The following is a 13,135-nucleotide window of genomic DNA, read 5'->3' on the forward strand; positions in this document are numbered from 1 at the left end:
TTGCTTGATTCACGTAACGGCCAAACAGAAAGTCTGTTGTTCGCAGCGTCCGTTATTCGAAGCGTACGTTATACGAGGCACCACTGTATCTTTAAATATGGTTTTTGTTCATTAAAGTAGTGTGTTATATTCATTATTTTGTTTTTAATCTGAACAGATTACAGCAATGAATAATAATTTAAAAAATTTTTATTTCAAAATTCTAAATTCAATGATTTTTGTCTTTCAGGCCAATGTTATATGTATTGTTTATGCAGTTGATGATGACGACACTATAGATAGGGTAAATATCTGTTGTTTTTGGAGATTTTTCAATATATATCAATTTAATATTAAAAAAAAATGAATAGTGTGATTTTAATTATCATGAATTGTTATAAATATGCATTATTTGTTAATATTAATTAAAATTTAAATGAATTAGAAGATCTGTGATAGTAATTGCATATTACAGTCAAAATTATACTTTAAACAGATTAAACAGTATTTCACTATATTTTCTGTTTTTCATGGAATGTAGATATAATATGATCTAGAAATAGGCAACATTGATATCTTGTATCATATTTAATAGTTATAAATAATTAATTTGGACTTCTGGAAGAAAGGATATAGAAGTTACAGATGTAACTCCTGCATACTGGCCATTAACATTATTAGTTACACCATCCAAATCGTCATTCTAATCTTTGTTTTTGTATGTAATAATAATTGTTAATTATTATAAAATTATGTACACAATTTAAAACTTAAATATTAATGTTTTTATTCATTTTTAACTAATTTCTTATATAGAAATATAAAAAATATAAATGCTGTTTTTATTAATAAAAATGAAATGAATACTGTTATGATAGTTCACAAAATATATTAACGGTGAATTTTATTACTTCAAAATTTCATTAAAAAACAAAAAATTTAATTTTGAATGATGGAGTATTGCTGCATATATTTTGAAAGCAAGTCTTCATTCTACTTGAATTTTAAGTAAATTTATTTGACAAAATTAGTGTAATAACTGTAGTGTATATATATATATATATAGGCCCCAAAATCCATGGTCGTCTTATAGGACAGATACAAAAAAAATTAGATTAAAATTTATAAATTAAAATCATTATTAAAAAATGGACAAATCGTAATTATTTACTAGTAGAGAGTAGGGTATGTCTAGAAAATAGAATAGCCTATGTGACTTTTTTTGCAAATAGTCAAGGTCATTATCCAAATGCTCGAATCAATGCGAATGTTTGCAACAATCGCAAGGCAATGCTGCCAGATGCAAGAAAATAAAATTTGTTTATTTGAAAAATTACGAATAGGACATAATTCTGTATACACTATACAGTATTATTATCCAGATGATGATCGCTAATCTAAACTAAATTCATAGGCCATTGATAGTTTGGGAGTTGTCTTATAGCACAGATATATGTTAAAACTATAAAACTTTGACGAAAATTTATACCTTGTCTTATCTGCAAAAATATACAGTATATATCACATCACATTTCTTTACAACTATGGGCATTATTCCAAATTTTTAGACTAACTCAAAAACCTGATTGCACAAAAGCCTTTTATTTATTTATTCACAAACAATACAATGAACATTCCATTGGTAGTTACCATTGGTATATTAACTCCTTGGGACTCCGGCGAATTAAATACTTTTTAATTTTAATGTAGTTAAACATAAAAACGAAAAAAAAATTATAGAAATGTGTTAATTTTGAAGAAAAAGCTTCAAAGTATAATTTCCTTTGTCTCGCCTTAGCGCGAAACTTGACACCGATGTGTCATTGTTTACACAGCTGGATGACCTTGAGAACAGCTGGTGTTGTCTTTCGCGGGACATTCTCATGAAACTCTCGGGAGGAGAAGGGTAAAAAGTAGGGTGAATACTAGATGGCGGTATATTTCTAAATATTTTTTTAAAATTACGATTTTAATTGAAATTTCCGACCCCCCCGACTTAATTAAACGTATATATAATAAAATCTATTAATTAAAAAAATTAAAAAACTATTGGATGCTGTTTTTGACATCAGAAAATAGCTTTAAATAACTTTACCGAAGTAAAATCGACGCACTAGAACTTTAGAAAGATGAATAAAGTTTTATAAAAAAATCCCATAAAAAAACCATTAAGCGTTAATTGCGTGTCATTAAAGGTTAATTAAACTCTCAATAAAATTTTTTCGCGCGGGTAAAAATTTTTCAAAAAATTTGGAGACTTAGAAAACATCCGAAAAATCAAAAAAAAAAAAATTTTTTTTTAGGGGTCCTAAAGGACCCCATTTTTTGTAACGCTATACAACTTGCCCGAGATATCTCGGGCTAAGGGCTGAACGCGTTAAAGAATATATATATATAACTTTTATTTCTGTAGGAATATTTTGTTTACATTACATTATTTATTAATAATAATTTGTTCTGGTATTATTGTTCTTGAAATAAAATATACAAAATGTTTATGAACAAACTTATAAACTAATTCTTTTACAAATATTAAATTTCATGTAATTTAATATATAAGTTAATATAATATCTTAATGAAATTTGAAATCCAGTTGAATGTTTTATGCAGTTGGTTATTTTTTTCTTTCTGTTATTAAATAAAAAAATAGCAAAGAAAAAATAATTAATGAGAATAATTTGTTAGTTTTATACATTTGTACACAAAATGTTATTAGATAATGCAATTAAGCTTTTTATGTAAATTGATAGTATTTTAGGTCAAATTTATTCATAGATACTATATTATAATCCACAAATTTACCACAAGCTATGCAATTGCTTTAGAATGATCTTAAACAGGTAAAGAAAAAAATACAAGAATAGTGACTAAAGCATGAATACTACATCACAAACAATAATAAATTGAACAAGTTTTTTTAAATTTTTATTATTCATTTATAGTATAACTAAAAAAGTGTTGAGAATATTATTTATTTGTAAATTTTGTAGCAGAGCAGACTGGTTATTCTAGGTACTATTCAATGAAGTTTTGAATTGTTGCTAACAATTAATTTAGATGAAAAAATGTTTTTGAGAGTTTTTCTAGTAATTTGTTGATTTTATTTACAGCATCTTCAGAAGTGACATTCCAAAGAGAGTGATTTAAAATTGAAAGCATAGAACAGATGAAATGCTAACACAAAAACATACAACATATTAACTTTCAAATTATAATTGTTTGTGAAAAATTAAATTATATAGCAAATATATGAAATGCTGATATGTTTTTACTTTTATACTTTAAAAAATTTTAGAATGAAAGTTTTTTGATTCAAATCATAAGGATTAATAGCTAATTTAGAAAAAGTGTTACTTTTTTCCTAAATCAGCTATTTATAACTGAAAATTGTAATTCTAAATTACTGTTATGTATACATGGTGTATTGATAAATATAACTTTTGATCATAAGCCATACTAATTAAAATTAGAAAAAATCCACCAATCCAGATTGAGTTAAAATGATATCTTCTTTATTAATCCTTGCCATTTTCTTTTTAGAATTATGACAGAATAGTCACTTTTGCAGTTGTCCATTTCACAGAAAATTACTGTGTCATAGTTTTTACTTTCTCTTTTCCTTTAGTATTACAATCTCTCTACACACAGGTAAAATATTAGTATATAAATTCTTCAAACCTGTTAACCAGAGTTGATCTATTTTTAGAATTACAAACGTTTTCATTGCCCCTCCTGGGCTCTTCCTCAGGCTTTATCGAATAGGCCATTACTGTTCGAATAAACATTCGATATGAATTTCTTTCTGAATACTATTATGTGCAACTGTTTGATAGTTGTATTGCGCATGCTCCATAATCATTCCTTTAAACACTGTTATCTAGCGAAATCTGCCATGCTACAGACAGGGCTATTTCCTCCTTATAATTAATACACGTGTATGAAAGAAATTCATATTGAATGTTTATTCTAACAGTAACGACCTATTCGATAAAGCCCGAGGAAGAGCCCAGGAGGGGCAACAAAAACATTTGCAATTCTAAAAATAGATCAACTCCGGTTAACAGGTTTGAAGAATTTATATATTCCTTTAGTATTGTTTTTAATGGTGATTTGAAGTTTATAAATATGCAATTATTCTTAACAGTGTTTCAATAAAATATAAACTGTTGAATAAAATATTTTTTAAAAGCAATCAATAGGTTGTTTTAAAAACTTTTTAATTTTGTGTTATTTAAAATTAAAAAATGGGTGTTAAATCCTGTCTGCTACCAAGTTCAATTTATCAATTATCAATTATGTTATCAATCAATTTATCAATTAGTAAAACAGTTTCACTTGCACAGAATCAAGTTTGGAGATTAATTATAAACATCTTGTCTTATTTTCTTCCTGAAACTACTTTTTTCTTTTTCATTTATATTATTTATTTCTCTACTTATCTTATTTTTTTAAAATAAATAAATGACAATATATGAAAAGATATACAGTGGTATCTCTGTGTACGTCTGCTTTAGAATACATCCAATTCAGAATACGTCCTGTTTGGACGAAACAAATTTTGCTTGGTATACGACTTTTGTTCAGTATACAACTTAATTCAATTATATGCGCCATCTATGAACAAGTAGCACTATCAGTGTACTAGACCAGACTAGATGTTCGCGGTGCCACAGTCTATAACTTTGTTAAATTTCTTCTGATTTTAATTTGTAAGTAAAATTTTATTATTTTTATTAATCATGAATTGCAAAAAGGCAAATGAAAAGCAACAGAAAACTAAAAAAATGACTAGAATTACAATGGAACTGAAAAAAGAGATTGTTGAGAAATATGAAGGTGGCATGCGTGTTCGAGATTTAACTGTTGCATACCGTATTCTGAGAATGACAATATTGACAATTGTGAAAAATAAAGACATTATTAAATCTGCTAACATTGCATTAAATCAATTTCTAAATAGAGATCGGAGACATTAGATCATGTTGAGAAATTGCTTTTGCTTTGGATAACTGAAAAATAGTGTGCTGGCGACAGCGTATCAGAAGCAATTATTTGCAATTATTACTGTAATAACTTTAAAAATACATAATAAAATTTATTTTTTTATTAATGTGCTCAAATAGTGTTTCAATTATTTTACAACCCCATTAATATACCATATCAAGAGGAGTTTTTTTTTTACATGAGAACAGATTAATCATTTTTACATTACTTCTTATGGGAAAGGTTGGTTTGGTATATGTCCTTTTAGTATAAGTCCAAACATCAGGAACTGATTAAGGTCGTATACTGAGGTTCCCCTGTATATCTTTATACATACTGTAAAGAATGTATTTACATTCTGTGAATTTTTGAAGCTATTTCTTCTATAATCTAGCAATTTCTATAATCTTTCTAATAATCTAATAATCTTTCTATAATCTAGTAATTTCTTCATTTTTGTCAGAAATGGATGTTGATGGTTTTCCTGACCTTGGATCAACTTCAGTTGACAAACAACTGCTTTTAAATCTGTTATACTACTAATAAATCTTTGAACATGTTTATTGATCATTTCAACTGTGTCTACACCTGTTTTTCTCAAATACATATATTTCTAAAAATAATCATGTTATAAAATTTTCATAATAAAAGCAACAGGACATATGGAAAAAGTTGAAGTAGGACAAACTCTCAAAATCTGTGCAGTCTTTCAAAACATTTAAATATTAAAGTGAAGCTCTACTTTTTTGTTCACTACTTGAATTCTTATAGCTAGAACAGCTACTTGTGTTTGACAAGGTCAACTACTTAGCTACTCACTGCTGTATTAAATATTTTTGTCAAGTGCATAAACTTATTAGAACTGCACAATTCAAACTTGATAAATTGAGATGAGAGAGAGAGAGAGGTTTTCTGTATTTCTTTTCTGCAGGTCACTTAGTTCGTCTGGATTTATATTTTTCACATTCACATGATGTTGCTCAGTAGTGAAAATAGTAATTGCCTTGTAAAAAATTTATGTATGGGCAAATGTGATTTTGCATTTTTATGATATATTTTTCCCATTTATCTATTGTGTCTGTTCGTTTGAAACATAACAGAAGAGACTATATATGAAATTCAATCTGACATGTTTTTTCCTTATTTTAACCTGTTTAAAATTAGACCAAAAATAATTTTTCAGTTTAAGTAAAACAGTTTTTTTTTATTCAAATAAAATATCTTTCAAAATATAAAAACAAAAATGATCTATTTAATAAAGATACAGTATCAAATTACTTTCCTTAAATAATTTTCTAAACTATTTTATTCTAATACTTACTGTACTTAATTGCTTTTTTAAATGGTTAAATAAAATACAATATGTAAAAGATGACAAAAATTTATACAGTATTTACCATTTTTATTTTTACCTAATATTGTGTGAAGTTTATTTATTTCTATTATAATTTTATTCTTGATAAATGTCATTAAAATAATTAATTTTTGTTGAATGAACTACAAACATTTAAACTTTTAAGGCTTGATTTTTGAAAATATGAATAATTTTCATAAATTATGAATAATTTGAAAGAATAAAATTAAATCTTTTGAAAGAGTTAAACTAAAATCAGTAGAGGTTGTCCATAACATAATACAGATGTAGATGAGTATGCAGGTAATCATTATACTGTTACAAGAAGGTATAGTGTGATTAAAACAAAGGTATATAATACTAGGGTCCTCAACTCTTGAGTAACAGAATAATTCATTTTTGTTTCCAAAGTATCGCATAGTGGACCATACTGCGTATGTCACTGCTTTGTACATTATCCACGTAATTAATAACATACTGTAATGTCTAGTATCCCATGCAGTGTATTACTCCTTGGTACAATTAAGAGGATGGCAGATATGCATTTTGTAATTTTGGAGTTGTGCATGTACAATGTTACAGTGATGGGATGGTATAAAATAACATTACATAATTTATGGACGATCCTATAGAGGATGTGGCTCTGGCCTATTTTGAATAGTCAATATATGGCTCTTATTGTGACAATGTTTGGCCACCCTGTTATATAAATTTAAATAAAAATTAATTATTCAACAAAATTACTTCCTAAAAATTTTTAGGTCTATTTGACAGGCTGTCATCAGATTACATAAGCACTTACACACAGAAAACAACATAATTATATAATTCAAGCATTAATAAAACGTTTTTCATTGTTTATATATTAAATAGTGTAGAATTTAAAAAAATTTACACTTTTTAAAATGTTATTTCATATTTGAATATTGTACAGTACATTTCAACTTTTAATGTTTGAATTTTTCAAACTTTATTAATGTATGTAGGTACTTATCTAAATTGATGATGGCCTGATAAATAACTTAAAACTTTTTAGTAAATAATTTTGCTAGATAAAGGTTTTTATTTCTGTGTTAAATTTAGAAACAAATACAAACTAGATTTATTGTTATTTTCTGGACTTATTTCTGTTGTTAGAATATAAAATTTTACAAAATATATAATAATCAAGGTTATAAATCAATTTTTGTTAACTTTTTTAAAAAACATTTTTAATTAGAAATATGATTAAAGTCATTTGAAAAGCAAAATAAATATGACTTTTAGGGTAAACTTGCCTAATTCGTACCCCTTAAGGAAAAACCATCATATTATCGAAATTAATAAACAAAAATTATTTTTCATTTTAAGTAACTTTTATTTGAGAAATATTTTATTACTACCATAATCAAATTTAGCATAAATCTTATAAACTTCTGAGAAATAAACAATTTAAAAAAACACTAAAAAAGTACGACTTAGAACCATTCATCTTAAATCGTACTTTGAGATCCTATCATTGGTTTGCATCTTAAGAATCAAAATTTTAATCAATAATGTATTAATACGTGTGTAGATTCGGCTGATGGTCTTCGCCAATTCTTGGCAGTCATTGCAGTTGTAATCCGTTGCTTTTTATTGGTTCCTGCGCAAAGTTCATATACCCATATCTCACATCGTGTGCATTTGATCATACTTTTGTGGTTATTTTTGAAATCAGTAACTTAGTAAAAAAATAACAGTTTACGAATCGGTAATAGCTTATTGTGACATTGATCTAAAATGGTTTTCCTAAATCGTACCAGTACGTTTTAAGAACTTGCCTGGAGTATGAAATAGGCGCAAGAGTCGAACAAGTTTTACATTTGCCTCCAAGAAATTTGACAACAAATACTCATATATCATCACATCAGGTGAAATCACAAAAATACGCATTAATACGTCACAGATAGTTAAAAAACTTATACACGATCCAATTTGAAGAACGTTCTTACGAAATGTGCAAAAATATTACAGAAAAAGTTGAAAAAAACTTATCTTTTCAATATTTTTGTCGGAAGCAGCGTAACAGTGTGTTGTCTATGAGATGGTAATATGGCCGACTGTTATTTACTTTTTTTGTCACTAAAGGCACTAATAGCTATTACCAGAGTCGAGATATAAGCGAAGTACGAATTAGGCGCAAGTACGAATTAAGCAAGTTTCCCCTATATTTAAATGATTCATGCATAGTTCAGGTTTCATTACCTATAGTAACAAAATTATCATCACTTTCAGTGTGTTCAAACAGATCCTGGGCAATTTCCAAGCACTGACTGTTCTTGACTTATGATTTAAGGAACAAGTTTTACAACTGTTGTATTGCAAATAAGAACTGTAAGAGATGTTAGATTTCTGTTATTTCTTGTATTGCTGTTTTCTGATTTTTGCCTCAACAAGATAGCAATTTCTTCATTTTTGTCAGAAATGGATGTTGATGGTTTTCCTGACCTTGGATCAACTTCAGTTGACAAACAACTGCTTTTAAATCTGTTATAATACTAATAAATCTTTGAACATATTTATTGATCATTTCAACTGTGTCTACACCTGTTTTTCTCAAAATAAAACAAAATTTGATTCCTATACACTACTACTTGAAATTACCCATTTTGAACAAATACAGAATATCGATTACAACTTGTAATTTATAATGCTGATATAGGCCAGCATCTAATGGAAGAAATAAAATTTGGCTAAACATTAGGTTTGTTTTTTATTTTCTTGCAATTTTTACTTTCCCATCTGTTATATATAACAGAGGGAAGTGTGATGATCAGTCAAAAAAGTCTTCCCAATATTTAAAAATTTTTGGATTTAGCATACCTTGAAATGTCGAGAAAACAAAAATATTTGGGGGTTATTTCTGTGTATATGGATCTTTGTGTGTAGCACAATTTTGTTCATTCTCTTTGAAGCTTAATAACTTCTGTGCTTTTTGTTGAAGATTTCTTAAAATTTACAGAGAGGTTTATTTATTTGGGGAATTGATGATATTAAGTTTCGGTGGTTAAAGGTCAAGTGGGAGACATTAGCAAGGTTGAAGCCGAAGTTTTAAATGCGAAAACGTGTATGTCAGACGTTCAATGCCGCTTTCCTGTAAGCCTAGAAGTTTGACAATGGCATTTGGAAAGTCAGTGGAGTTATGCTCAACATTCCAAATGCCATTGTCAAACTTCTAGGTTTACAGGAAAGTGGTGCTGAACATCCAATGTACATGTTTTTGCATTTAAAACTTTGGCCTCAACCTTGCTAATGTGGTCATGTGTATCTCCAGTAGGGTTGGACATAATGACGATTTTACTCGTTATTAGCTTTTACAGTTTTTTTTATAAAACCCATTCCCAACCCTCAAAATTAAGCTTCTTGCCATTTTATAATAGTAAAAATGTAAACATTTTTTGTATAAAATATGATAACAAATTTTAAATGTTGCCAGGAAAGTTGAGCAACTTGTTGCTGGTTTATTATGTTCTCAAATATGTAGTGGTCTATAAAATAAGTCTCCACATATTTTTTGATTACAACTTGTATATTGTTTATAAGCTCTAAATAATTTATCTTTGGAAACTATTAAAAACTTTTGACTCTCTAGTAAAGATTTTTCATTTCATCTATAAGAACAATTTTTTTCATGATACAGTAATTATACAGTACTTAGTGAGAAATGTTAGAATTTTCAATTTTTATTGGATTTTTCTCTAATAAAGCAAAATTTGAGAGAGAATTAAATTCATTATTTTAAAAGTAAGAAATCCTTAAAAATAAAACTGGCGGTGTTCGTCAACAAAAAGTTCAAAGTTCGCACTTGTTAAAAATAGTCCACACACACAGATGAGAAGTCGAAAAAAATTGAAGGGTGTGTGTTCAAACCAGTCTTTATATTTCCTCTGGTGGCGATCGAGTAAATTCCTGAATTGGTTTGCCACAAAACTGTAAATAGTGTGTTTTTTGTAGATAAGCAGAAGAGTTAATTTCTATTGCTTGAAATTGTAAATGATTATCTTTTAAATTATTAACCTTTACTAATATGTAACATAAGACAACAAGATACCAATATTACTATATATAATCAAAGGAACTGTACATTTAATTATTAATGAATACAGTCAAACCTGTTTTTATGTGGGGGATAGGGACCGCATTAAAAAAAACGCATAAAAAAAATCTCACGAAACTTCACGAATGGCTGTAAATAATAGTTTTCGCGACACAATTAAAAAATATTTTTTTTATGCAGTCAACAGGGACCGCATAAAAAAAGTCTCACATAGAAAATAACTCAAAACCGTACGAAATAGAATTTATTGACAACAGATGTCAGCACTTGACTGCATCGTCTGGTCTATCATTTTACATATTTTTGTCCAGGTGGTGTTTTGTTGACTTAAAAAGTAAATTATTTCATTTTTCGCATATTCATGCAATAATATTACTATAATAAGTGCATTTATGCTATAATAAGTTTATTTAGCTATAATAAGTCAACGTAAGACATGACGAATCGCACGAGACTAGTCGCCAACTATACCGCACAAATTAAAAATTCGCATTAAAAAAATCGCACAAATAAAAATCGCACATAAAAAGAGCGCATAAAAACAGGTTTGACTGTATATACTTATTATTTCTATACTTCTCCAGATGATATGATTTTTAATTATTTATTTATTTGATTTTGAAGATTACATCACATTGGCTTCCATTGATTAGAGATCATTTAGGGGAGGAACATCATACACCAGTTGTACTTGTTGGCAATAAAGTGGATTTAGTTGAATACAGTTCTTTAGAGGTAATTATTAAAATTTAAATATAATAATTATATGCATTATATAATAAGTAATCCACTGGAATTTGTGCTTTAACTTATAAACGCTTTTAATTTATCAGCACTTTTACAATTTAATGGCCATAATCACAACCAAGAGTCTAGAGTTAGAAGTTAACCAATTACCATTCATTTTACTTTTAGTACATGAATACTTATTGGCTAACTTTTAACCCTTTGTCATGAATACATAAAAGGATCAAATATAAGTATTCCAAAGGATTATCTTTGGTGTCATTTATGTATTTACACAGATAAATTTTAGATACAAATTTAAATAAACATATATTCTATTGAACATAATGAACTAATATTACTTCTAGAACTGATAGTTTATTATGTTTACATTTTTGTACTTCTTAATAAGAACTTAAATATGTTTCATTAAAAATACTGGAAAAACTAGTTCTAAGTGTTATAAGTGCTGGAAAATTAAATTTATAAATACTTTGCATTAAAATAAAAAATTTTCTTAAAAATAGTTATATATATATATAATATTTTTTGTTACTTTTTAGATGATAATGCCAATAATGAATCAGTTTTCTGAAATTGAAACATGTGTGGAGGTATTTTTAATTTTTTTATTTAATATATTGATTACTTGATGAAAATTTAAAATCAAATTATTTTGTAATATATAGTGTTCTGCCAAAACTTTAAAGAATATATCAGAGTTATTCTATTATGCACAAAAAGCTGTTCTTCATCCTACTGCTCCATTATATATTCCAGAAGAAAGAGATGTGAGTCCTTAAATATTTTATTAGCTATATGAATTATTTCTTTATATAATAATAAAAAATTATATCTTTAAATAAATCATTATTTATTCACTTTTTAAAGATAAAATATGGTCAAGTACTGTATTTTTAAATGATAAATGCTTTACATTCAATGATTATTAAATTTATGTTTGATTTATTACAGAAAGTAGGTTAAAGTGATAATTATTTTAAATGTTAATTACAAGTTGTCAATAATTGAATGATCTTAATACAAAATTCAAATTGCCATTAATTATAAAAGATATTAAGAATAAAATTATAAAATTGTTTTTTTATTTCAGTTAACTGAAAGATGTAAGATAGCATTAACAAGAGTATTTACAGTAAGTTTATAAATTAATTTGGAAAATTTTTATTTTTATTTTGTTTAATATGTTACTGAATTATATATATATAATTATTTAGATTTGTGATTATGATAATGACGGAGCATTAAACGATTATGAATTGAATCAATTTCAGGTAAGATAATTCATATTTGATTAACTCTTTGCATGTCTGAACAATATATGGTGCTCTAATACTAATTTTATCAGACTCCAGAAAAACACCTACATACAGTTTCACAAATCTTGGCTGGGAGTGATGTGTTATCCAAATGAGGCTCTGAATGATTTAAAGAATGTATATGTGAGACTGGTTTATTAGCTTGTTAGCTTTATATAACCTTTACCCTTTACATTCTAATCTAGGCTCAACCTTATTACCGCAGATCACAGCACCCAGCCAATATTCAAGAAATGCACTGTAATAAATTTGGTATATCAAAAACTCTAATATATTAATACATCTTAGTAATATATTTCTTTATAAAATTATTTTTGGAATTAAATGTGAATATTTTACAAAAAAATTTAATTGATACAATCATACAGTTATTTCTAGTATATTGATATCTTAATTAATAGTTTGAAATATCTGCTTCACAAGAATAACATAACCAAAGTAAAAGGTTGAATAAACTCAAATAGTTTAAATTTATAAATTATTAGAAACTCCATTAGTTCTGTGTTAATAATTGATATATTGGGTCAAATTTGATAAGTGTTTATGATATTGATATTTTAAATTTTAGAATGTTGACATATCAAAACTGATTACATACCAAATATTGGTATTTATTGTCAATGATAAACAACTATTTCTTTCACTATAACAATAACAATTCCAATTGTCAATGG

The 13,135-nt window shown here is 26.8% G+C and overlaps 1 protein-coding gene across 4 annotated transcripts in view; it reads left to right on the forward strand.

The window, feature by feature from the left end:
• Miro (mitochondrial Rho GTPase) overlaps positions 1-13,135 on the forward strand; it is a 76,555-nt gene that overhangs the window by 38,349 nt on the left and 25,071 nt on the right. For all 4 annotated transcript variants that reach the window (XM_067264496.1, XM_067264497.1, XM_067264495.1 and 1 more), the window contains 6 exons: positions 230-283; positions 11,020-11,130; positions 11,685-11,735; positions 11,811-11,912; positions 12,236-12,277; positions 12,360-12,416. In XM_067264496.1, the coding sequence (XP_067120597.1) occupies positions 230-283; positions 11,020-11,130; positions 11,685-11,735; positions 11,811-11,912; positions 12,236-12,277; positions 12,360-12,416 (417 nt within the window). The remainder of the gene's footprint in view (positions 1-229; positions 284-11,019; positions 11,131-11,684; positions 11,736-11,810; positions 11,913-12,235; positions 12,278-12,359; positions 12,417-13,135) is intronic.

Source organism: Centruroides vittatus, unplaced genomic scaffold, assembly GCF_030686945.1.
Source record: "Centruroides vittatus isolate TY-2023 unplaced genomic scaffold, ASM3068694v2 contig_19, whole genome shotgun sequence".
Classification (NCBI taxonomy): Eukaryota; Metazoa; Arthropoda; class Arachnida; order Scorpiones; family Buthidae; genus Centruroides; species Centruroides vittatus.